Raw genomic sequence first — 25840 nt, 5'->3', positions numbered from 1 at the left:
GCAGGACCCGGCCAAGCACTAGTGTTTAACTGAGCGATATGTTCGCTTTCTTTTGGAAAAACCACAAAACACTGAAGTTTGCACTAACCAAGCCATAAGACACCGCAAAGCTTTAGAAGAGGTAAAGCAAAAGGCAGAGCGAGATGATGTTATATAAGAATAACTCCTGCTTCAGTCTCTGCCTAAAACTTTTGCCACAAAGACGAACTGTTGCAGAATATGCACAGCAAAACAGGCCCCCCCTCCAGCACACCTAGGTCTGGTTTTTAGCTCCCAGTGACGTCAATGCTCAACACCTCCCAGGGACTCAGCTGCCTGTGACATGGGCCTTTGCAAACAGAGTCCCCCTCAAGGAAGGCTGGGGTTTTGGGGCCATTCACAAGCCAGGCCAATTAACACATCATATGATGCTGACTGTATCAGACCTAGACATAAAATAGGCAAAACTTGAGGTTTAAGTGTCACAAAAAACAATCCTGTTTAATTAAAAAAAAAAAAGGTATCTGTGTTCTCCATCACGCTATGCTCCTGTGCTGACTCACGTGTGCTTTGTGCATGATAAGCCTGCTGTCAGCCCCACGCATTAATAGCTGTAACCCAGTTGCAGCAAAATGTCCGATTATCAAAAATAATTTGCTCGTCTCTAAGGTGCCACAAGTACTCCTCGTTCTTTTTGGTAATCCTGGAGTGTTTCTATTGTTCTAGCAATTTTTTTCTTAAACAAATAGGTCTTCTCTGGCTTTTGCAAATGACCCCAATTAATCAAGGGCCATTATTACTTTTCCGCAATTTTCCATGTCTTGTCCACAACTCAGCTGCAATTATTTGACAATCATCCCGCAATTCAAGTTGGGCTTTCATGATACATACATAAACGACTGTGTCTCCTGCTGGTCTGCAAGACGACAGGGATTACAAAGAAGAGGGGTAAAGAGGAGACAAAGGTTTGCCTACTGTGGTCTGACCCCATTCTGCGTCTGTGCCCAGGGGAAGTGACGCCCCTCCACACACACAGGTCCCTTCCCTGTATGTTGGTGGAGGCAGGAGGCGAGGGGAAGACAGTATGTGAGCGTGCAGCCAGTGGTGTGACCCAAGTAGCTTAGAATCTACAAACCAACCAGCTGTCCGTCGCCCAGAGTTACCAATCCTTCCAAGCCTCTGGGCACGTGGACAAATGACGTGGCGATGTCTCTAGCCACAATCCATGGGGTTTATTGAGACCCGGCCGCGTATCAGCATACAAAGCGAGGTCTGGAAATCTCTGCGACATGGCCCCCACCAACCGAGTTCTTTCAGGCACAGCTGCACGTCTCACAGGGCCGCTATTTTGCTGCGTTACCTTCTGTGTCCACGTCTGCGAGGAGAAAAAGGGAAACCATTGATGTGGAAAGAGAGAGAAACCCAGCCCCACCTGAAAGCACTTAAGTTTGTGTTTCTTCATTTCCTGCCTGGGCTCCGTCCCCACAAATGTGGGCAGATGGTTGGGCGGCTCGGCAGCCAGCGCTTCTTGGGAGAAGTGCCATTAGAACGGGCCAAAACTGACAAGGCCCGCCTAAGAGCTCTGCTTTGTCTCCAAGCTGGTTGTGTGGCTCTTTGTTTCCCTGCTTCTTGTTCCCTGAGTCCCGCTCTGGCACCTCCAAGAAAAATCAAAGGAGGCCTCGTCTGCTGCTGTGGGGGATGAAACCTAACCCCAGTTTAACAGAGCCTCGGGGAGCCTTGACAGCTTTAGCAAGCCCTGGGTGCAACGGAGTGGTCCCAGGGAGGGCTGGTGGGTCTAGCGGAGATGGACGCTCTGTGTTTGTTAAGGCCCCTTCATACCAGCTCACCCCGGCCCTGGTGAATCGCTGGCTAATGAGGAGAGGAAGATTCTACCAGGAGCTGCAGAGAGAGGAAGTGGCTCCCAGGCAGGGCACTCCAGGGAGATGGGGGCCCCAGAGACAGCCTGTAGAAGGTGAACCATGGAGGTCCATTTGTCCCCACCCCGCCTGTAGAAGGGAATTGAGTTTTGTTTATTCATTGCAGCTGCCATGGGCCTGGGGACAGCTCGGGGGTCCGAAGGCCTCTCTCTACGCAGCATAGGATCACCAGTTACACAAGCTTCTCCATATCGCCACCCACCATCGTTTGTGCCCTCAACGCTGACCTGGCCAGGTAGGGCACAGTGCTGTGTAGCTGTCAGGACACCTGGGTTCTACTCCAGGCTTCTGCCTCGGAGCCCATGTGACTATGGGCAAGTCAGTTTTGCCTCTCCGTGCCTCAGTTTCCCCAATCATTGGCAGTAATACACGTCTTTATAAAGGGCTGTGAGAGCTATGGATGAAGTAGCTCCAGTAGGTACTTGATTATTGTATCATTTCACAATGGTGGCTCACATCTGTCACTACGGCAACGCTCGCTAGGAAGTAATTCGATGCCCCCATCCTTCTCCCTTGGAGCGGATCGCTAATCTCATCAGAAGCAAGTATGCGTGTTTACGGCAAAGATTTCATTGATGCCCTTTAATGGGACACTAACACAGAGGCTGTATTCAATTTAGAAATAAGATCGTCTTTGCCCCATCAAGACATCATCTTATCACATTCTGCCTGCAATAAAATCGCTTTTATCGTTCAAGCCAGTTAATATCCTCCCTCCCTACAGGGGATATGAATTTTGGATTGTATGAATTCATAATCTTTTAGGAGAAACAGATTGGCTTTTTTTTTTTTTTTTTTTAAACTTCCTCAAGCAGTACCTGAAATAAACAGCTTAAAACAGATACCACGTCTCCGATCACAGGGACCCCCTGGATTTCTGTCTCCTGTTCTGGACAGGTTAAGCAACAGGCCTTATCATTATGGGTTCTGTGCAAGAACAACCCAGTGAGAGATGGGAATGAAGATGCGAGCAAATTCTGGGTATCTGGCTGGTGCCCACTACCCTTCTCAGCCCGCTATTAAACATTTAAAGAGGGTAGTAGCTCTACTCGTTACGTGCAAGAGACTAAGAGTCTCAAACCCTGGGTTCTGTTCCTGTCTCGGGGAGGGCAGGGGTCAGGTAGTTAGAGCAGGGGACCAGGAGCCAGAATTATTGGATCCTAGACTTCGCTCAGCCACTGATTTGCTCTGTGACCTCGGGCAAGTTGCTGCACCTCCTTTGCTTCGGTTTCCTCATCAAAACGGCCAGAATGCTCACGTGGGTATAACGAGGCTTCATTAGTTCGTCTGCCCTGACACAGCCCCGTTCATCCAAGAATCTCAAAGCCCTTTGCAAACTGTATGATGAATGTTTTACCAACGGAGGAAACTGACCAGGAAACGCACCCGTCCATGATGCCCCATTGCAACGAGCGCCCATTACGACTTCGGCACTCAGTGGAACGTGGCTATAAATAGCCTGTGGGATGAATAATGGCGAAGATGGTTTTGATAGCAAGGCTGGGGCAGGTGACTGCTGCCTTCACAGGCAGATCCGACTCCACTGAAGGAGTCTTGCGATGCTCAGGGTTCCCTCTGACCGGCACTCCATGGATTCACTTACCAGCGTCGTCATACTTCACAGATTTCAGGAAGAGTCCAGCTGCTGGAGCCATGGTGTTTTGTGGATAAGCCAGCGAGTCTCTAATCTCTAATAGTTCCTTTATGTGATAAGAAGCCAGCCTGCCTTGGCCAACTGCTACCAGAGCCCCTGCCATCCTTCGTACCTGAAACAACAGAGAATCCGGCTTAGAAATACCGCCCCGTTGTTGTCCTCATAAAAAGCAGACGTGAAAACCCATCTGATGCTTTCAGTGTAACCCAGCAGGGCCCAGGGGCATGTAACGTTCCATAACTACCAGGGCCAGGGAATTAGCCTATGGAGAGATGCTTCATGCCCTGCAGTTCAAGGCAGCATGCCCGGTCCCTGTCACCCTGGGAGGAATCCTGCCAACACACACTGGTTGAGAAATGGCCCGAGAGGGCCAAGCAAATTCCAGCACTGGCGACTGGTAAATTAAGCCCTTTGCTCAAAGGAAGGTCAGATAAACCAGCCCCTGCAAGAATGCGTTGTCTCTCTGGGGCCTCTTCTGCAGGTATTTTGAGTGCCACCACTGGCTGTGGCATCTCCCTGCCAAGCCAGCTGCGGGAAGCTCCCATCACTCATCCCAGCTAACTCTGTCCCTCTGTCTGGACCCAAAGGGCTCTGGGCGTCTCCTGAGAGGGGCTGAGTGGGAATTAAGGGGACTCAGGCCCTTGGAGGAGATTCCAAGCTCCGTGGTCTATTCTATGCTGGGCTTCTTTACTGAGAGTCAACCCAGGGGCTCCATCACGGCACAGACCCGCTGGGTGTGTCTACACTGCAATGAAACACCTGCAGCTGGCCTGTGTCAGCTGACTTGGGCTCACGGGGCTGTAAAACTGCAGTGGAGATGTTCAGGGGCAAGCAGGAGCCCAGGGTCTGGGACCTCCCCCCTCCCCCCATCACGGGGACTCAGAGCCCGGGCTCCAGCCTGAGTCCGAATGTCCACACTGCAATTTTGCAGCCCCACAGCCTACCCTCGCGTGCCCGGGTCAGCCATGCCTGCTTTAGTGCGGTGTAGACGTACCCAAAGAGAACCAGGCCCAGACCAGTCACCCCAAAGAGCTCTGACTCTCTGTCCATAATGTGGCAGCCTGGAGCTTCCACATCCCCCAGAAGCACCCCTTGGCCTTGCTCTTTTAACTCTCAGGGTCTGTCTACACTGCAACGCAACCCCAGGGATAGAGAACTCGAGTTGGCCGGCCCTGGGTTTGTTAACCTGGGACTTGAGCGTCTACACCCATTCGTAAGCCAAGGTTAGGAATCGTTGAAACCCAACCTGGGGCTCCAGCATCTACATTGCATTATGCAGGTCCGAGTCCAGCCAGGCATATCCCAGACTTCCTAGCGCCCTCCCACAACGTGGCCACTCTTGCCCCTTGTTCATGGGGCCGTGCGGGAAAACTGGACTGCCCATGAAACTTAACCGTTCAGAGGACAAAAAGTCAGCCCATGGGATTGTGGGATACTCCCCAAGCATGAGTCCGGGGGGGGGCGGGGCTGTGTCTACACTGCAAAGCAATAGGGCTTGAACCCAGGCTTGGAGCCTCCACCCCCAAGGGGTCCCGGGACAGAGCCATGTGTGTGTGTGCACGGAAGAGGGGTTAGGGGTGCAAACCCTGGACTTGCATTGCAGCGTAGACATACCCTGAGACCCCGCCTTTGTGACACCCCCTCACGCATGGCCCCTGCTCCCCCAATCCGCTGGTGAGCTCCAGCAGCTGCCCCCTATCTCCAGCCTGCAGGGGGCAGGGCATGGCAGTGGTAGCTCTGCTGTGATTTGCCTGCTCCATGCGTCTGCCCCGCTCAGCGGTGCCTGGGACTGCAGGCAGCAGTGACAGCGGCCACCAATAACACAAATCAGCACAGTGACCTCTAGTGGCCAAAGGAGGAGGGGTGAACTTCAGACAAAATTCCTGGGCCCTCTGCATTATATCATGAGAGCCTTCCTTGCAGTGATACTGAGAGTGCCGGGGACGCTGAAACTTTCTGCTACACAGCAACGCTGCCTCTAACCGGAGCGCACGCGTGGGCAGAGAGAGCTGAGCAGAGGCGAGGAGCAGCAGCACCCACACATCCCTCTGTGGTAGGAAACTAACGAGCACGCGACAGAGCTGGGCTTTCAAACTCAAGTTACGCAACCAACCTGGTTTCCAGGCGGGGGAGACTCGGGGGCTCGTGTCTCTCTCAAAAAGCCAAAAACAAGTGAGTCAGACGAGAAAGAAATGCCCCCGCAGCCGGGAATTTGATATTTCAAACACCTCCTCTGATCTGCATAGAACACCTCCCCACTGCCACTTGCTGCTTCCATCCACACCGGGAGGACGAGAGAGCTACATGGAGAATCTTGCCCTCATGTCTATCACCTGAGCATCTAGGCTAACAGTTGTCCTTTCCCTCTCTGTCCCTGGAACCGAAGGTGCTGCATGGATGCCACTGGCACTTGCATCCGTCGGTGCCTCCTGTCCCAAGATGCCCCAAAATCAGCAGCCTCCTACGCCAGAGGCACGGAGCATCTCCGCAGACAGGCCGTGCACGGCCTGCTGCCTGGCACGGGCGGCAGAAGCCAATGCCCGCTTGCAGCAGCTGCATCAACACGAGCAGCCACCGCCTGACAGCTCCTCCTCAAAAAGGGCACATCTACCAACATGCAGGAGAAGCGAAGCTAAAAACTAGAGCACCAAGGATGCGAGTAGGAATGAGGTCTGCCTACAGGAGGCGCTGTCGCTCGTTAAGAGAGAGGATCTGATAGAGCGTAAGCTCTTTGGGGCAGGACCGTCTTTTTCTTCCATGTTTGAACACGCTGGGGTTCTGGTCCATGAATGCAGCTCATGGGCACTATGGTAATACAAATAATTAATCATCACAATCATAGGTCCAACCCCTCAATCCCCTTAAGCCAGCTGTGATAGGGCTTGGGATGGCCTTTGGGTTCCATACAGCTGCTAGGAAGTGAAACCCATTGTTGTGTTTTTCAAGGCACTGACTGCCCAGCAGCTAGTTAGTTACAGGCGGGAGCTGGACAGGCGTCACTGCTAGCAAACAAGCAGCAAAACCATCAGCAACAGCTGGGCCCTGTATCCTCTCCAGGCAAAGCTCTGGTGGGGCAGGAGAGTGGGCACTGGCAGTGATCCTGTTCAAAGCACGCAGTGCAGCTGGAGAAAGGAGATGATGGGATTTCACAGCTCCCACAAGAGTTAATGCACAAAACGGAAACTGTCCACCCATTGGCACTAGCATCGCATCAGCCAGTGCCCCTTTTAAGGGCCGTGGGCAGACTCAAAGGGGGAGATGGGGCGGGGTGCTGACTCTGCCGGCGGGATGCTCAGTGCTTTCCGAACATCAGGCCCTTTGAAGGCACCTCAAAGTGGGCACCCCAGAGAGCCCCAGGTTGGCCTTTCCAAAGCCCTCTGCTATGCTCGCACGGGCAGGCCCTGCGGCTCCCCTCAGGCCGTAGGACATGGCAGTCCCCGCCCCAAAGAGCTCATGGTCTAAAAGACAAGCGTAGAACACCTCCATCTAAGAGATGGATGAAATTAACAAGTGGGCGGTGCAAGGAGCCAGCCAGCAGCCGAGCTCTCAACATGCCCAGGAGAACGTGAGCCTGAGTGCGTAGCCATGGGCCATAATCCCCATGGTTCAGTCAGCGGGTGCTGCGAGGGCTTCCGACCTTTGCCCTTTCTGGCTGCCTTTCCAAGGGTATAGCTAGCCCAGTGGGGACCCGGGGGGATGCAAGGCACTGTAGAAATGCTAGATGTTATTTAGCCTTTGCTCAGGGTCCCTGCCCTGCAGGTTGCATGGGGCAGAGAGCGCTGTTCGGCCTCTCACAGGAGGGGGACACTTCCATTTTGCTTTTATGCAAAAAGCACACTAAAAAGTTACTTGCTCCCTTTTATATTATTGGCAGCCTGTCCTCAGCCGTGTCACTGTCTCCTCCCCAGCTACCAACCAGCTCCCCCACAGCCTTCCCCCGCATGACTCAAGGGGAAAATTATTCCAGCATCCATGCCATGAAAAGCTGCCTCGCCCTGGCTTCTGTGCTTGCTACCGTCTCTGCGCTCTCTCCATTACAGCCCAAGGCGCTGGCTTAGCCATCTCAGCAGAAGAGTTTAAATACCTTGTCTCCCTTCACCCCCAAGAATCAGAGCAGGACTAACTGAGGTTTCACACACAAACTCTAATGCAGGTAGCTAAGTGTGTACAGGACTTTTGCACAAACCCTTAAACACCAAGGTCCTGTCTGGCTATGAAAGACCCTAGGACATCTTTCATAAGAGCAGGGTTTGCCCTGGTGTCTGCCCACTCGCTGTCACACACGGGGCTCCCTGCCAACCCAGAGGTAGCTGCATTGCAGAGCACAAGGCTGCTGGCTGTGTGTACAGATAGTTTGGGGAGCATTTGGGGATGAAAACTGCTAGAGCAATTGGAATTCTATCACAGTTAATAACTTTGCATCAGGAATTTCCAGCCATTAGGATCCTCCTTTTTTGGGTGACCTATAAAGGTAGAAATAAAATTATGCTGGCACCCTATTTATTTATTTAGCTTCTTTATGGTGCCACCCGATAATGAAAAACAGGAATATCGAGTCTGATTTTGCTGGAGGAGCCGAAAACCTTGAGCCCTTAACTGAAGGGGCAGGGGACGATTAAACTTTAACAAAAATGTCTTTTCTCCCAGATGTCTGGCAGGTGTTTGAGTTGTGGTAGTGCCTAGGAGCTTCTGTCCCATCTCAGCTAAAAGGATCCCTCTTCTCAATTGCTCTGGGTCCACTTTCTTGAGAGTTCAGATCCTATCATCCTTTAAGCTCCCCCATCCCAGAAGCTTCGAGGAAAAGCAGAGCAGACACAACCTGAACTGCTAAAACAAAAACTAAAAGCCCAGACTCCTTCCTGCTCTTGATGCAGTTCATCATGCTGCAGCACCAAAGGACACAAGCACGTCCTGAAAGCCACCTTCTGGGGCTGCCTACTGCCTGACCCTCCTTCCCTCTTGTCATCTGAGCCAAGAAAAAAAACTCAGCACCTCCCTTCTGAGCAGGGCTGAAGAAAGCTCCTTTCTGCTGATAGCTCTTCCAGAAACAGAGTCTGGCAGGCTCTGAGCTGGTACCTTTGCAGCGTAGCTGCTCTCCCAGGAGCTCCGACTGATCTCATCAGAGGGATATAGGGCTGAGGGTGCTAGCTAGGCTGCACGATCGACTCCCAGCCCTCCTCCTCCCTCGTATATCGATGAGCTTATTCTGAAACTAGACTTATCTCCTGGCCCCTGGCATATTTCATGTTGCCCTGTTAGGCTGCAGTCAAGAAATGTCACTTTAAACTCCCACCACAAGCCTGGCTAGCGATCCATTTCTAGGGACACGGGCTGTTCTGCGGTCACGATCAAAGAGACTGTCTAGTGGTTAGAGCTGGGGAAGAGCTGGGGTCTGCTCACTGCATGACTGTGGGCAAGTCAATTTGCCCTTGAGAAGTTTAATGTGCAAAGGGCTTGGAGATCCCCAGGAAAATAAAGGGAGAAAGAGGGGAGTGGGTTCCAAAACCAGGCAGCCAGCTCCTAACAGGGCCAACCAGCAGGAGAGAAGGTTCAGCGGGGGTCACTGACGCGATTGGGACGTCATCCATTGAGCTCACTGCCTGTGGGAACAGCCGCTCAAGCATTCCTAGAACTCTGCAATGCACAGAAGCCCCAACACCTAATTCCACCCGGCTCAGTGGCGACCGGCCTTTCAAGCTGGGCGATGTGTTTGGTGAGGTCCCGCAAGACCCCTCCTCGACACTGCTGGAGCTTTGCGATTGGCTGACTAGTATCCCGGGCGCTGAGAGGAAAGCGACCATGCAGGCTCAGGGGAGACACCAGCTCACAACTGCCTTTGTGTCACACATCGCAGGGATGGGGAGTCCCATTGACATTTGGAGTTGGGCCACAGAACATGCTACTGGTGCAGCACTTGCTTGTGGTTGTAACTTGTATCCCACCCACTGCTATCTCATCCCCTCCCGTGGATCTCTCCAGATTTTCCACTAGCTGATTTTACCAGCAACCCATGAGCGCAGACCGAATCTGTACGAGGGACTCGGATCAAACACACGGGGGCCCAGCTGCCACGCTTACTTGTGCAAACAGCTGTTGTGCAAATGCACATCCACCTCCGTACGTGCAATCGGTTGTGCCCGCACAGAAGGGAAGGCTGGGGCTAACATCGGAGTTCCGTTTAGATTTGTTTTATTAGGCTGCTTGTGCCCTTACAAGAAAAATGAAGAAACAAATGTAAAGCAAATCCTGCAAGGACCTAAGCACAACACTATAAAAGAGGAGGAAACAATTATCCAGGCGGTTGCGTTACAGTGGAGTAAACTCAGCTAATCGGGTTTGTCCTTGTTAAACCCACGCACAGGTCAAACGAGCGAGGAGTTATTTATAAGAAGACAAAGCACCATCACTTTCCCACTAATGCCTTAATCCAATCAAAGCAGCCGGCTCCCAGTGCAGTTAGCAACTAGGGGGTTGGGTTCGGTCGCTAAATCTTCAGATTGATGGGCCAACCCAGCACAGATCTGTTTTATGGATCTTCCCTGCTCAAGCCAGCTAGGTCTTTTCCAGCTCTACCTGCTAAGATCCTATACTTCAGCATGGATAAAACAAGCCAGGTCTGACTGTGAAGAAACGACCCTTCTGGACACGCACTATTTTACATTTTCCCCACTAGAGGTCACTGCCTGCTGCGAATCTAACTCCGATGCCTCAGTGTTTCACGTCTGCCTGCTTTAAAGGCCGGCTGCCTCAGGGATCTGGGATAGCCACACGCCCCGCATCCTCATCAGCCTCACGGGGCCAACACATTACACGCCTCGTGACAATTCTCCTGGGCTGCCCCACCCTGCTTCCCTTGTCAAATGCATCCTGACTGCCCCAGTGGGTAGGTCGGTGCACACAGTTCAAAGCTGAGCTGGGTTTCTGCAGGGATGGGGGAGGTTGTCATAGCTGTCTGCAGTAGATAGTTGGGCAGAGATGGAGCGTGGGGGGGCCCAGAACATCACCGCCCGAGGCTGGGACCTCCTAATGCCTAAAACGCTCACTTGGAGGGAGACAGACAATCTCTCTCTCTTAATTGTCCTTCCCGGGAACAGGGAATGGGCCTACGTCCTTCCCATGCCCTGAAGGTCTCCCCTGTTTCGAGCCCACTGCTGCTCCGCCTTGGCCGCTCAGTCCCTGGGCGCCTGCAGCCAGGGAGTTTAAGAAAACAAAGCTGGTCTGCCGTAATGGAATCCAAAAGAGCTGCTTATTGCTCCCACAAAGAAGACCAAGCTGCCCTCTCTCTGCTGCCAGAACGTGACCATGGCGGAGACCCACCGACCAGCATTGCCAACTCTTTCCTAACAATGAGCTCCATTAAACTGAGGAGCAGCCTCTACCGGGAGGGAGGGGGGGAAATGTGGTGAAAACCCCCCTCCTGAGTCATTTCCAAGCAGACAGGACAAAGCTAGAAAACAGGGCAGAGAAGGGAAGAATCTCCCTGGGAGAGGAACCACACGGCGTAATGGCGCTTTTCCAGCTCTCCTTTCTATAGTTCCACGTAGTATTTCATGATCCAAAACACAAGTGAAAACTCCAGCCTGTCGTCACTAGGGTCGTCACTAGGGTCAGCATCGTAGCACAGAGTGAGACTGCCTGGCTAGTGGCTGCAGCCACTCAAACCGAAGGGATAAGGCAAGGTAGTTTGGGGGGAAGGATAGCTCAGTGGTTTGAGCATTGGCCTGCTAAACCCAGGGTTGTGAGTTCAGTCCTTGAGGGGGCCACTTAGGGATCTGGGGCAAAATCAGTACTTGGTCCTGCTAGTGAAGGCAGGCGGCTGGACTCAATGACCTTTCGGGGTCCCTTCCAGTTCTAGGAGATAGGTATATCTCTCTCTATATTATTATTTAGAACTCCCACCCACATGGCCTGGAACCTCCAGTCATTTTAGGAGCAAACTTAGAGGTTCTGGTTCTACTGGTCCAAACGCTGAAATAAGAATATGGATTCACTGCGTGGCCAGAGCAATGACGGCGCCTCCTTGCCTCAGTTTCCCCCTCTGTAAAATAGGGAAGACACCTCCCAAGGATGTAGTGAAGTTTGCTGAGTGCTTTGAGATCCCTGGGTGAAAGGGGCTGACGGCGGATAGAGCTGTATCACCATCGCGGCACTCTACCATACCTGCCTGTAGAGGAATGATCTGCTCTTGAATTCTAGCTCCCAGAACTGCAGTCCCCTAGAAAAAGAAACAAAAGATCCGTTTTTAAAATGGTCTCTCTCAAACCAGCCACCCGCAGCCCCAAGAGGGACCGTAAATCACTGGTCAATTACAGGCAGGCAGGAGAATCAATGTGAAGCCGTGAGTTTCCACTTCTGATGTAAAGAGCCCTCATTGATCCCCAACACTGAACAGTGACAGCTTCCTCCAGAGCCCAGATTCTCCAGCGGGAACTACGCTGAACTTGCAAACGGTCAGTTATGCAGTGAGCAAAGCTGCACAGAGCCCTCCCCAGCCCTCCACTCGCCTACAGCTAAACGGGCAAATTTCACAGTCCTGGAGTAAGACAAACAGCACTGGCTGAAATAAAGGAGACACAAACCTTTGTCAGGGAAACGGCAGAGCAGATTGATGGGGGAAGCTGAAATGCTGCTTCTAAGACAGACGGCGCCAGAGCAAACAAGCAGCTCGGGGCTGCACAGGACATGCGTTGCACCGTACCCAAGGCAAATTTCTCCCTCACCATCCCAGCTCGCTTCTTGTGTGGAGCTTACAGGAAGTTTATACAGCAGCAGATGCGAGGGTCTGTTCTCTACCCAACCCACACACTGCTCTGTCAGTCACATTCTGGCTGGCCCCATGTAGGTGGGGATGGGAAGAGGCCAGGATGGTCCTTCCCTTTGTGCCCTCAGCACTTGCCCAAATCGTTGAACCACCACATGCATCATGCGGCCCATCTGGCAGGCTCTCTCTGCCCGGCAACAGATTGGAAAGGGGGGCAGCTGCAGAGCTGGGGAGTAGCAGGGGGTGCGGCGGGTCTGGGCGGAGCGGCATCAGCAGAGCCGTGGAACGGTAAAGGCACTGTGGGTCAGGACTGAGGGGAATCAGGACAGCTGCTGGGGGAGGTAGGATGGGCACGGCAGGGGATGCTAGGAGTCAGGATTCCAGAGCATCAGCAGAGCTGGGCTGGGGAAGTTTTGGTCCCCCGCTGCTCTGCCATTCACCTGTTCGCTCTCAATGGCACCAAAACTCAAGCTCTCTTTGTGCCACCACCACCGCGCAGAGCTGAGCCTCAGCCTCTCCCTATATCTCACCGTGACTTAAAAAAGAATCACTTTTAAACTAACGGGAACGGGAACAAAAGACTAAAACAGGCTCCAGAAGAGGAGATTAAGGAGGAACAATTCCACTCTCAATCTTCTTAAGCCTTTGGCAGGAGAAGAGAGAATCAAACACACGGGCCCGGTTTCAGTGCTCCCTGGATGGCACTCATCCGACCTGCCCATAGCCCTCGCTCTGGTTACAGAGGAGAACATGCCCATTGCCCTCGCTCGCCTGGGGGCGGGGCGGGGGGGGGGAGAGGGGTTCAGATCACAGTTTTAGTGCAATCAATAACCTCTCCCATCAGGGAAGTTTGGGTTTTTTAATTTTTTCTTAACTCCTTTTCGTCTCGATGCACTAAAGCGCCCCACGGATTCTCAACCCGTTCAAAACACTAAGTGCCGCTCTGGCCCCGAACAGAAGGAGCCGACAGACCTCAACCCTGCCCTGCGGCGCTCACCCTGCCCTTCCGCTCTGAGCTCCCCGAGACCAACCATGTAACTAGCACAGATACGGACATTGCTGCAGTCCAGGGAAAATCACATTTACCTGCACCTCCAATGAGCCAAAGGTTGCAGACGTTCCCTGAACAGGGCAGCTACAGGGGATCCTACTATCCATTATTATGATTATTGAATCGCGAGCTCACGTGGGCTGCTGCCAGTACGGTGGAGGTTTCCGGGGCCTTGCCTCCACTAGGGATTTCAGCCGTTGGTGATCAGCCCCAGGCAATGCTACTTTGCAGCAGAGAAGCGGTCACCACTTAAGGGCAGGGTAAGTGACGCGGGTGCACATTGAATCTCCCCGTTGACAGTAGGGGCTGCAGCCCAGTCGGTCAGTGAAACGGGGCTGGAATCCCCGTTCATCTGACTCTGTCCTAGGGCAGCAGCCTCCCTGTGTCAGGGCTAAGACTCCCCTCCCTTTTCTTCCCAGCCTGTGAGCACCAGAGGGGTTGCCGATTTTATGTAGCTTTCAAGGAAGCAGATGCTGTCCTGGGGGTTCTTTCGGGGGATTCTTTTCCTGCCATTTCAGAAATTCGCCCCTCACTGAGTAGCACGACCCTAAAATGCCCAAGGACAAAGTAGGTCTGAGCCAGAGGGGAAGAGATGGCCAGGCACTCTCAGAAGGACTAAGCATTTACAGCACAGTCCGGTCGCTGGGGAGACGTGGTCAACTTCATGAGCACAGGTTTAAAACAAACACAAGGAAGTATTTCTTCACACAACGCACAGTTAACCTGTGGAACTCCTTGCCAGAGGATGCTGTGAAGGCCAAGACTATAACAGGGTTCAAAAAAGAACTAGATAAGTTCATGGAGGATAGGGTCCATCAGTGGCTATTAGCCAAGATGGGCAGGGATGGTGTCCCTAGCCTCTGTTTGCCAGAGACTGGGAATGGGCGACAGGGAATGGATCACTTGATGGTTACCTGTTCTGTGCATTCCCTCTGGGGCACCTGGCATTGGCCACTGTTGGAAGACAGGATACTGGGCTGGATGGACCTCTGGTCTGACCCAGTATGGCCGTTCTTATGCTCACTCATGTGATTGTCCCGCCTGGGCTGGTCAGCTCCGTGGTGACTATACATGGATGCAATGCCTTGGCCAAGTGGGCTGGGCGGTTCTGGGCTGCTCCGTGGGGATGATGTGCCTCAGCCTGGCTCGGAGGTGCTCCACACAGGTGCTGCCCACGGGCTAGGAGCTCCATACCAAGTGGGAAATCAACACTTTTTATTTGCGCCTGCTGGGTGGTCCCTGCTGATCCATTTAAAAGGCCAACCACCTCCTCAAGTTATTTCCAATTAAATTCTCAACAGCTGCATAGCCCAGTTTGCCAGCTCCCCCTCATTAAACCTCACCAGCCTCTCACGCGGCCTAACTGGGCTTTAACCAATCAAAAGCCACGCAGGATGCACACACCCAGGCAGGACACTGCCCCGATGAGCTGAGATCTAAATGGGGGCAAGCCAAGCGCAGACAGGATGCCGGGATCAGCAGCGACTGCTACAGGCGGAGAACAAACTGCACCGGCAGAGCTGGCCGGAGACCCCCCAGCTGGAATGGCAAGGGAAGGATTTTTAGGTCAGGGTTCTGGACCCAGGCACATCTAGGTGGAGGAAACTTGCCCAACATCTGAGCTACCCAGGACTGCTGACCCCCCCCCCCCACACACACACACCGAGCCAATCTGTCTGCTACTTTCAGAAGCACTAAATTCACACAAAACCAGCCTCTTCTCCCACCGACATGAAGATTGCTTTTGGCGTTTGCTGCAATTATGCAGCTTCTGTTCAGGAGGCGGGGGAGGGGAGTCATGAGGATCGTTTGGCGGATGTAACCCGAGCAGACGTCTCCCAGGAGGATGCACAAAACACACTCTTCTCCAGAAGATGCAAAATGGGCCTTAATTGAAGCACTATTATTTAAACAGCAGGCACTGCAGCCCTTATGCGCAATTTTACTCCAGGCATCTGTAAGTAATGGGGATCGGGGGTGGGGGGTTAGAGTCAATGGTTAATAATGACACCACCTCAGCCGCCGGAAGCTGATTTTTCCATGGCAGCCCAGTGCGGCTTTCTTGTTCTGGGATCCGTCGCATGACCTTGGTCAAAAGTTCGCCTGGGAAACGAGCATGGCGGCTGCACTGACAGCGGCTCCCTCTGCAGCTAGCAATGAAGCAGTGCTGCCATGAGTTAGGTACGTTCAGAGGGGACATGGCAGAAGCATGCAACATAATGAATGGGACAGGGAGCATTGATCAGAAACCAGCATGACCCGTGTGTCATGATACACGGACAAGGGGACAGTCAATGAACTTGAAAAGCGGCCAAGTCAGACCTGGTCAAAAGGAAAGATTTCCCCCCACATGATACATAATTAGCCGGTGGAACTCATTGCCACAAGATGTCACCGATGCCAAGAAGTTTAGCAGGATTAAATGGGTAGGAGGCATTCATAGGAGTAACAAGACTAGCAAGAGTTAGAATAGTACATATGAAAACACACACCAGACTAGAGTTTTGGAAGGATAATTAGTAGTAGTAGTATTGCAACACCTAGGAGCCCTAGTCATGGATCCCATTTTGCTAGGCACTGTACAAACACAGAATAAAAAACAGCCCGTGGCCCACACAGCTTATCATCTACATATAAAACAACAGACAAAGGTAGATACAGACTGACAGGGGAGTACAAGAAAACCATGAGACGGTGTTGGTCAGCAGGACAGGCTGTGGTCTCTGCACACCAGCAGACTAACCACTGTCAAGTTTTGTGTAGGCATCACGGAAAAGGAGGGTCTTAAGGAGGGTTCTGAAGGAGGCTAATTCATTAGTTTTGTGGATGTTTATGGGGAGCTCAACCCCAGCAAGAGGGGCAGCACGGGGGACAGCACAAAGGTGTTACATTTTCAAACAAGCAAGTGGGCAGTGGAGGCTGGGATCCTGGACCGACCGGCGGTGGGACAGCGAATGAGAGATGGGGAAAGGCCAGGCAGGACCTTGAAAGCGAAGAGAAGCAGCTTATATTTTTGGTACGCTAGAGAAGGGGGAGCCAGTGGAGGGTTGCAAAGAGAGGGGGCGACACGGTCAAAGCAACAGGCCAGGCAAACAATCTTTGCAGCAGCATTCTGAAGGGATCTGAGCGCGACAGGACTGCATTGGTCAAGGCCAGAGAAAAGGATGTTGCAGTAATTGAGGTGCAAGATGGGGAAAGCCCGGATAAAGCCTCCTGCTGTGTGGCAGAAGCTCTCACGTGTGGGGTTTGGGAGTAGACTTTCCTTGGGAGCAGCTGAGACCGTAACTGCCAATTGCAAGGTCTGGATCTTCGATATTGGACTGGATGGAGCACCTGTCCGGCCCAAAGTTCCTAGAAGTTGTCTTTGAGGAAGCTCTCATCACCCCCCCTTTATAAACTGGATGCACCGTGAGTGCTCCAGGCGGCGCTGCCGCATGTGTTGGGATAGACGGAGCCAGCCCTTCCTGCAGCTCCCTCCAGGACTGCTCAGTTGCACGAGCCAAGGTGCAGAAATGAACATTCTTCGGTACCGGGGTCAGCTGCTGAACCATGAAACGCATCTGCAGCCAAATGTTGAGAAAGAATTTCTACCTGTCAAGAGAGCAGGGGATGCAGCCTCCCAGTAGACAGCCGACCAGGAGTCATCCGGAGACGGTCAGCACATTGTCTGGCCTGGGAGATGTTTGTTTCCAAGAAGCTTATAAAAAAAATAAATGTTTATTTCAAAAATATGTAAATACCAACGAAGAAAGAAAAATTCTAGAGTATTAGCATCACCAGCTTTCCATCTCATCGGCAGCTCTAACAAGTGCTAGAGACGTAAACATGGATTAGTTCAGTGACTGGATCCATCCGATTAGCTTGGGGTTTGCATCTTTAATGAGAGAGCTTTCCCCCCAACTATTTAGCAGGTGTCTGAGTTAATTAGTTGTTGCTGAAACAACAGAGTTTTGAACATCAAAATCTCCCCTCTTTCCATTTAATCGGTTTTCAAATGCTTGGTGTCTGTGACTAGTTCCCCAATCATCGAAAGAGTCTTTCAGGGAAACAGAGTGGAAAAGAACTGAATTCATAATGTAACAAACACACCAGGTTGTTGGGTTTTTTTCCTTCCACAAACCTTTCAGATCTTTTCTCATTCACCAGGAAGCAGCAAAAATAAAGATGCACATGCCCATTTCTCCTACTCTTTGCAGGTCATCTTTAGGAAATGGTGCAACTGTCTGGAACACTGGAGGCCCACCAAACGTGGCCTTCCCTTCCACGTGCAACACCGCTTTGTTGTTATTCACCTTCCTTGGGACATAAACTCCACCAGCTTCCTGGCATCCACTCCTTAGCTGGGGTCAAATGTATTATTCCATAACTGTCCACTAGCTGGTGGGGGCTTCCTTCACCTTCTGCTGAAACAGCTGGTTCTGTCTGCTGAGCCAGGATACAGGACGAGATGGACTGTCTGATTCAGCCTGGCCATTCCTACCTCCCTGTGCAATTCCACAGAGCCTCATGGGGCTGGGAAGTGTGCATCAGATGCTGGAGACAGGAAGCGAGTGCTAGAGCCGGAGGGGAAATGGGGCATTTCTGTCCCTCCCCTCCCCATCGGCATTCACATTTTTGATGAAAAACATGGTCAACCTTTCAACCAACTGCAGCAAGTGGAAGGATTCCAGGGAGGGGGCAGGGATAGAGCCAAGGGAGGGTGGAGAAGAGGCGGGCACCGTTTGAACAGGCTGGGGAGAGGGAAGGGCCTGGCCAGGACGTAACAGGAAACGGCAGCGCCATGGGATTCGAGTCACGTTAATTTCAGCCTTTGCACTACGAAATCCCATCTGTCTTGTCGGGAAACACTGCCTCTGACACAGTCTCCCTTCTCTCTCGAGGGCACCCAGCCCTCGGTCTGCGCTGGTCGCTAACGCGGCTTTGCTTACTGGCAGAAAAAGGATGAGGAAAGCAGCTCTGACCCCTAGATCAGGCTCCTTCCCAAACAAGAACTGGCTTTAACCACCACCAGGGAGGCAGCTATTGCTAATTTACTGCAGGTTACATTTATATTTCATTTATGCATCTCAATACCCAGTGCAAAGGGCTGTTCAGAAACAAGTGCTGCAGGAAATTGCAAATGAAGAATCTCGTTACCTAATGAATTGGAGCCATTTAGTTAATAACATTTGCCAGCATAAACCTGGAAGCAGAGCCAGGCTGCTCACTGCAGTTCCTTCAGCCACAGTTCAAACACAATTAGCTGGGCATCATATCACCAAGAAAATGAATGTAAGGAGCCCCCAGCAGGTCAGATTTAACTCTACCTCTTCCCCTTCTCTCCAAAGAGACAGCTGGAGACTTGAACCCTGGTCCTTATGTTCCAGACCCATGTGCTTCTTCCACTTGAGCTAAAGGAGAACTCCCTCAGTTTGTCCTAACGTGTCTGTGAGGGCAACATCATGTATTCATATGCTCAAAGCCAGCATATGAGCTCCAGCACATCGGCAGCAGACAGGATGAACCCAGGAGTCTGACGTCCTCTGCTGGTGGGTGGTTCCATCCTGTTGTCCCAGCGGGAGAAACTGGGCTCCATGCACATGTCACATGCTCAGTTGGCACTGGGGGTAGCAAGGCAGAGAGGGAATACACCAGGGACAGCCATCCCCCCAGGGCCGGTCGGGGCTCTTACATCAGCGCTGCAGGCGGTGCACGCTCAGCCGACGAGCACGGACTGATGCAGGGAGATGCGTGTTCTGATGTTGTTACGGATCAGGTCTCAACAACCGAGGCTAAAAATAGACAGCACAGGGCAGGCGGAAAAGGGAGCCCAGGCAAAAGCGCCGGGGAACTGCCAAGATGCGTTCAGTGCAAGCCACCGCTGAGCTGGCGAGGCAGCTAACGTGCAGCGAACACGCAGCCTGCCTCAGGGGTGAGGAACCAGTCCCGACAAAGGAAGGGCCGGTGGCTAATGCACTGGAGCGAGATTCAGGTTTTTCACTGATTCACGGATTCTAAGGGCCCATCGGGATCCTCCAGCCTGACCCACTGCAGAGCACAGGCCAGAGACCTGCCCCAAAACAATCCCTAGAGCAGAGCTTTTAGAAACACATCCCAGCTTGATTTAAAAATGGTCACTGATGGAGAATCCACCACAGGCCTTGGTAAGTCGTTCCAATGGATAATCACGCTCGCGGTTACGAACGTACGCCCTGTTTCCAGTCTGACTTTGTCTAGCTTCAACTTCCAGCCATTGGATTGGGTTCTACTTTCTCTGCTAGACTGAAGAGCCCGTTATTAAGTATTTATTCCCCACTTAGGTACCTGTAGACTGTAATGAAGTCACCCCGTAACCTTCTCTTTGTTAAACTTAATAAATCAGGGTTTCTAACCCTTTAATCGTTCATCTCCAGACCACTTGGGCAGGTTGGAGTTGGTCCCCCAGCCACCTGGGCTCCTTCCTTTTAAGAGGGAGGAAACAAAGTACTAGACACCTTAACTTACCAATGGGCTACTCGCCAATTAGGCGCTCCTCGAGGTGAGCTGGGGTGGTAGAATCTGAACACAGGCATTGTTGTCTGCCGGCTTGGGGGCTTGCAGTTATTAACCAGATCAAGTGCCGTCTAGGGCAGTGGTTCTCAACCAGGAGTCCGGGGCCCCCTGGAGGGCCGCAAGCAGGTTTCAGGGGGTCCTCCAAGCATGGTCAGCATTAGACTTGCTAGGGTCCAGGGCAGAAAGCCGAAGCCCCACTGCCTAGGGCTGAAGCCCGGGGCCCTGAGCCTCGTCACCGGGGGCTGAAACCGAAGCCTGAGCAATGTAGTTTCACAGGGGCCCCTGTGGCATGAGGACCCCGGCAATTGCCCTGCTTGCTACCCCCTAACGCTGGCCCTGGCTTTATATACAAAAAGCCAGTTGTTGGGGCCCAGGTGGGCCGTGGAGTTTTTATAGCATGTTGGGGGGGCCTCAGAAAGAAAAAGGTTGAGACCCCCTGGTCTATGCTGCTCATGCTGCGAGCCTCTTTTAAGGGAGAGACAATTATCACGGTGCCGGAAACAGGCAGCATCCTGGTCAGCTCCCCGCCCCACAGCACTGCTTACAATAACCCCAGACACAGGGAGTGCTGGAAGCAGGGAAAAGTTCCCCGCCTCTGGTTTTAATTTCACGTCCTGGGAAAATGCAGAGGAGCTGGGTTTCAGTGGGGATATTACATTACGGGGTCCGCGGCGAGGAGGGTTTTGTGCTTGGCTGGGAGGAGGGAATTCGAAACTAGCCAGATTGAATTGCGGGGAGGGGGGGAGCAGGGCAGGCAGCACTGCTAGCAGACAAAACAAATCTCTTCCCCCTTAACCAACCCTCCGCAACGCTGGCTACAGGCGTCCCTGGGGCATTTGCAGATAAGGCTCCCTTGCTTTTCTCTAAGCTGCAGCTCACTATAAATCTGCCTCCTCCTCCCAGGCCCCCTGTCCTCTGTCTCCATCCCCGCCCAGCGTTCAGCATCATTAAAAGGAATTTTTTATGGGTGTGATTTCTAATCGAATTTGCTAGACGTTACCTGACCAGGCTTCGGGATGAATTACTAACTGGAACCTCATGGCATTAGGTTGTTGCATGCTCTGTCTCGCCCCTCCTGGTTTCCTCCCCCCCGTCCCAGAGAAAGCAGGGCTTTGCCAAGCTTTCAGGACCAGCATTTCTCTCTCTCTCTCTCTCTCTCTCTGAGCCTCTGGCAAAACTACAGCACTCAGTGGTTTGTAGCGTCACTATAGATCTTGGAGTGTAGCTACAAGGGGGTGGAAATTAGCGCGATTCACAGGAACAAAAGCAACCAGTGTATGAGGGAGAGGGGAATAAGCAATTCTGCAAGTGAGTTGGGCAAAGTGTGACCATCTTCCCTGAACCCAAGAGGGACTGCAGCCAGGACAGGAGCTTACAGAACTGGGTCCCTGGGTTCTAACAGGATTTGGTCTTGCTGCTTGGCCAGGCCCACTGTGCATTGTAACTACGTGCCGCATCATCAGGGGGGTTGCGCAGGACAGTGTGTTTGGCCCATGACCATTACAACATGGGGCCGCTGGCCTGGCAACATCTGGAGCGTAGATGGGAGGCCATTGGTGGCGTTATAACTGGGTTTGGAATTGCAAGTGGTGGCCACCAGTTCTGGTGCAGAGCACCCCATGCCCTGCAATGCGCACTCCAGGAGAGCGTCCGCTTTACAGCGTGGGTAGGCAATTCTGGGGCTAGGCGCCACTCCTTCTCCGGGTTACATTTCCAATTTCAACGGAACCTTTCCTCCTGCCTCTGCCTTGCTGACCTTCTGCCACCTCCCTTACCTAGCAACCCTGGTAGCCCTTGCCCACACTCCACTGGGATCTTGCCCAGGGCTGGCTGCATCTGGCCCCAAGCAACAGCTGTCACAGCTGTATTCCAAGTGCTCTGTGTCCTCGCTGCTTTCTCTAACCACTGCCCCACTCGATACCCATTAATGCAACATCGGAAACATCCGAATCCCTCGCGTCAACACCGAGACCGACGCGAACCTCCCCCCGCAATGTTGGGAAAAGCTGGATGGGAACTTTGTGGCCCGAGTTCAGCACTGATATCCACAAAGTCCAAATTCAGACAGACGCACGCCACAGACGCAGATTAAGGAAACCGGCTGCCCTGCAAAGAATCTTGGAATGTAAACCTCTTGAGTGCCTGTTTCGGTCAGCAGTTAAACGGGGGTTTTGCAGGCAGGCAGTTGAATGTAATGCAAAAGGAAACACCGATCTTCCCGCGGGTTAGGGTAGGCCCTACGTATTTTGCAGAGCGGATGCACTGTGCATCTGCAACAGAGGAGCTACTGCAGCTAGCAGAGTTGCTATTATGTCCTTCATACACACGGCTGATCATTTGCATCAGCACCACTGACTGGATGCACTTAGTAACGGGCACAAGGAGCAATGTCCAGAACCCAAGGGTCATCAGTGATCTCCCTCCAGCATCCAACCAGAATAAAAGGGCTTGTCACATCTACCTGATTCATCACTTGTCCTTCACAGAGGAGACGAGCGCCAGTCCCAGTGGGGAGATGGGAATTCAGAACTTCTGGTCCACATCTCACAACGCTACTAGCTCTTCTCTGCAAACCCAGTTAGCCTGCAGGGCTGAACGATGCCACTTTGCATTAGAATAGCTGCTGTCAAAAGTCTATCCAAATCCAGTGGCCAGCAGCCGACTGCAAATTAAACCAGCCCAGCTCACTGTGGTGGAAATCTTTGGTGTGGGTCTGGGAGTAGGTGGCATTTTCCCCCTAGAGAACCAGTGCCCCAAACAGAGGCTGCTTGATGGCAGGAGGAGCAATCTTTCAGAGAAGATGTGAAACCGAAGTTGGGAGTGGTTGGGGTTTTTTTGGTAATAGCTTTTAACCTCAGTGTCCCGGTCAAAACATAACACAGTTCCTACATTCCGCCTATTTAAACTCTTCTGTCATTTCAGCTAGAGATAGCGTTCAGCACCACTTCCACTCCTAAATTAAAGTGGAAAATTGCTGTGAGCTGTTAAACAGCTGCCATGTTCCACCCCAGAGATGGCTGCCTCTGAGCAATCCCTGCCTAGTTTGTATGCATGATTCCTAAGCTTGTAAAGAGCTTTAGGATCCTTTAGCGCAGCGTGTATAGGTTCTTATACACGTATGCACAATGGCTCACAAACAGAGCAATGACTACAACCTGAGATGCACAGTATAAAACAAGGTGCAATTCAACTGCCTGCAGAGAAAGTGCTGACTCTGGGTACGCTCCCTGCTGGGAACAGGAAAAAAACCCTCTCCTAATACCCAGAGCAAACCCAAAATGCGATTTCATCGGAGCTGCCTGGGGAAAGTCATGTGGTCACCACCGACTTTGCAGAATGCTTTTCATCATTCAGCAATCCACATCGCAACGTCCACATGCTGCTGGAAAGGCCAGAGCAAGCAAATCAGGAAACTGACGTGCACAGGGAATCCATCTGTAGCAGTCAGGAAGGCATGTAGCAGCAGACAGAGAGGCGTTCCCATACAGGGGCGAGAGTCGGGGGAAACGGCCAGATGGAGATTCTGGTTCAGACATTATTTAAGCAGGCATTCTTCTCCCTTGTCAAATCGTACTGCTTGGATAGAAACAGCCGCTGCTATCAGCAACCTGGAGATCACTCGGATTCTAAAACCTTCGGGGATGATCACTAACGTTCCTTAAAGAGGATCCTACCAACGCTAGTTCTCCCAATGTTTCATGTAGGCTTGCAAACCCCATTTAATTCTTTATTGGTTGTCTTTGAATACTTTGTGCCTTTGCACCATCCCGTCACCCCAAAAGACGGGCAGAAGACCCCGTGTTCACACCCAACCCTGTAACAACAAATCAATATCTGCAGCCCAACTCTCAGGAGCAGCCCTACAACAACAAACCAGCACGAACCTTCTTCTCCTACAGCCCTAAAAACAAAACCCAGCATGCACGGCACAGCACTCAAGAGCAACCCTATAACAACCAAAATGTCCACCCTGCCCTAAAGCATGATCCTACCACAACGAGCCAGTGCCCACGTGATGAAGGCAAAAATATTAGCTTACGAAATGGATACCCAAAAGATTTAGGGTTTCTAAGACTCATTGAAAACAGGATTTTAAAACCCCCAAAGGACACCTCGACACCATCCTACCAACGTGGGGAGATTTTTGTTTTATGGCGGATCCAATCTGGTTCATTTCTGAAAAAAGCGGTTTTGTGGCAGACTCTACAAAAGGACAGAGACAAAGCACTCTCCAGTCCATTACGTGTATAGAGAGGGTACCAGGGCCGGCTCTGGCTTTTTTGCCACCCCAGGCAAAAAAGCCTCCCGCCGCCCCCCCCACAGGGGAGGGCGGCGAGCCCCGCAGGGGAGGGCAGAGCCCCGGCGGCCAGAGCGACGGGGGGAGGGCGGCGAGCCCGGCCGGGGCTCCGCTCTCCCCGGCGGCCAGAGGCAGCGCGAGGGGGGGGGGCGGCAAGCCCGGTCGCGGCCCCGCTCTCGGGCCGGAGCGCCGCGCCGCCCCCCTCCAGGTGCCGCCCCAAGCACCAGCTTGGTGGGCTGGTGCCTGGAGCCGGCCCTGGAGGGTACATACGTAGCAGCACATTTATAGACTCCCACTGTGATCTCATAATTAATTACCCACCGGTATTTATCCATGCGACCAAGTGCTGCTGGAATTCACGTGATAGCGAATGGAAACTATCCAATGCACTGGGAGTTCCCAAATGCCCCAGCTCCCCCATTCACCCCCCCCCCCTCAATTCCTTCCTACTGCCACTAGGGATAACATTTACCTTTGCTAATCCCAACAACTGACCTTTGTATGCAAGTGACTGTTAGTGCTGTGTGGTCTGTTCCCACGCCCCTGCAAAATTATTAGTAATGGCAGACTGGGCAGCTATGACGATTTGGACCATCTGTGTTTAGGTAGAAGGGGTCTGTGTGTGTGGAAAGCGTGGCTGCGAGAAATGCATCCGTGTTGTTCAGGTTGGTTCCCCATTGGCTTGGGCCTGTTCAGAACCTGCAGGCCTGTGGGGAAGGGCTCGGCTCTCTGGGAAGGTGAAAAGCTACCATGCGATCAAAGACAGAAGGGCAGAGTGGGGTTGAGGTCACCTGCTAGCACCGGAGGTCGGCGCACTAAAGGGTGCAGAACGCGGCATTAGAACACTCCACGTTGGGAGGATGCTTTTAAAGACAAATCACTGATAACATCCAGCTGCAACATGTGCTTCTCCTTCCCCTAGTTCAGTTCCCACCCCCAGCCTCTGCTCCTGTCAGAAAACGTTAATATCCTACCGCTTCCCCATGCCATTACTTCCCCTCTATGTATATGTTTTACATGCATGCGCACTCTGCCCATGCGCACTCTGCACACGCAATTTTAAGCAGATTAAGGTCTTGATCCAGCAAAGCATTTATGCACATGTTCTGAATCGAGGCTAATATATTTATTGCAGTCTCCCTTAATTTTATGCAGCACCACAGGCATGGTTTCTTGGTCTCCTAGTTCTCCAAGTCCCCTGATCAATAACCTTGGACCCCAATTTAATGAGAAGGAAAACTGAGGGCCTTGCCACCCATTATGTGACACTAAGTATTTGGACACTTGCATTCAGTTCTTGTCATTGTTTTGCTGCATTGAATCATAGAATATCAGGGTTGGAAGGGACCTCAGGAGGTCATCTAGTCCAATCCCCGGCTCAAAGCAGGACCAACACCAACTAAATCATCCCAGCCAGGGCTTTGTCATGACCCTGGGCAAATTACTTCCCCCTCTCTGCCTCAGTTTTCCCATCTGTAAAACAGGGCTCATAAAGGTGCTCAGGCTCATGATCTATCTGATCTCTGAATTTTAGTTTTTTTCTAAAAGAAGAATATAAAAAGCAGGGGGGAGGGATAGCTCAGTGGTTTGAGCATTGGCCTGCTAAACCCAGGGTTGTGAGTTCAATCCG

General features: G+C 52.3%; 1 protein-coding gene across 1 annotated transcript in view; it reads right to left on the bottom strand.

Moving 5' to 3' along the window:
• Nucleotides 1-1291: 1291 nt before the first annotated feature.
• The window catches only part of PUSL1 (pseudouridine synthase like 1), a 67087-nt gene continuing 42538 nt past the window's right edge, over nucleotides 1292-25840 (bottom strand). Inside the window, exons 6-8 of the mRNA XM_065421429.1 lie at nucleotides 11731-11785; nucleotides 3520-3682; nucleotides 1292-1354 (exon numbers count right to left, since the gene is read on the bottom strand). Coding sequence (XP_065277501.1) covers nucleotides 1323-1354; nucleotides 3520-3682; nucleotides 11731-11785 — 250 coding nt within the window. The 3' untranslated portion in view covers nucleotides 1292-1322. The remainder of the gene's footprint in view (nucleotides 1355-3519; nucleotides 3683-11730; nucleotides 11786-25840) is intronic.

The sequence above is a fragment of the Emys orbicularis genome, chromosome 22 (genome assembly GCF_028017835.1).
Source record: "Emys orbicularis isolate rEmyOrb1 chromosome 22, rEmyOrb1.hap1, whole genome shotgun sequence".
In the NCBI taxonomy this organism is placed as follows: domain Eukaryota; kingdom Metazoa; phylum Chordata; order Testudines; family Emydidae; genus Emys; species Emys orbicularis.
Note: the sequence above shows the minus strand (reverse complement) of the source record. Positions and strands in the feature narration are given on the sequence as shown.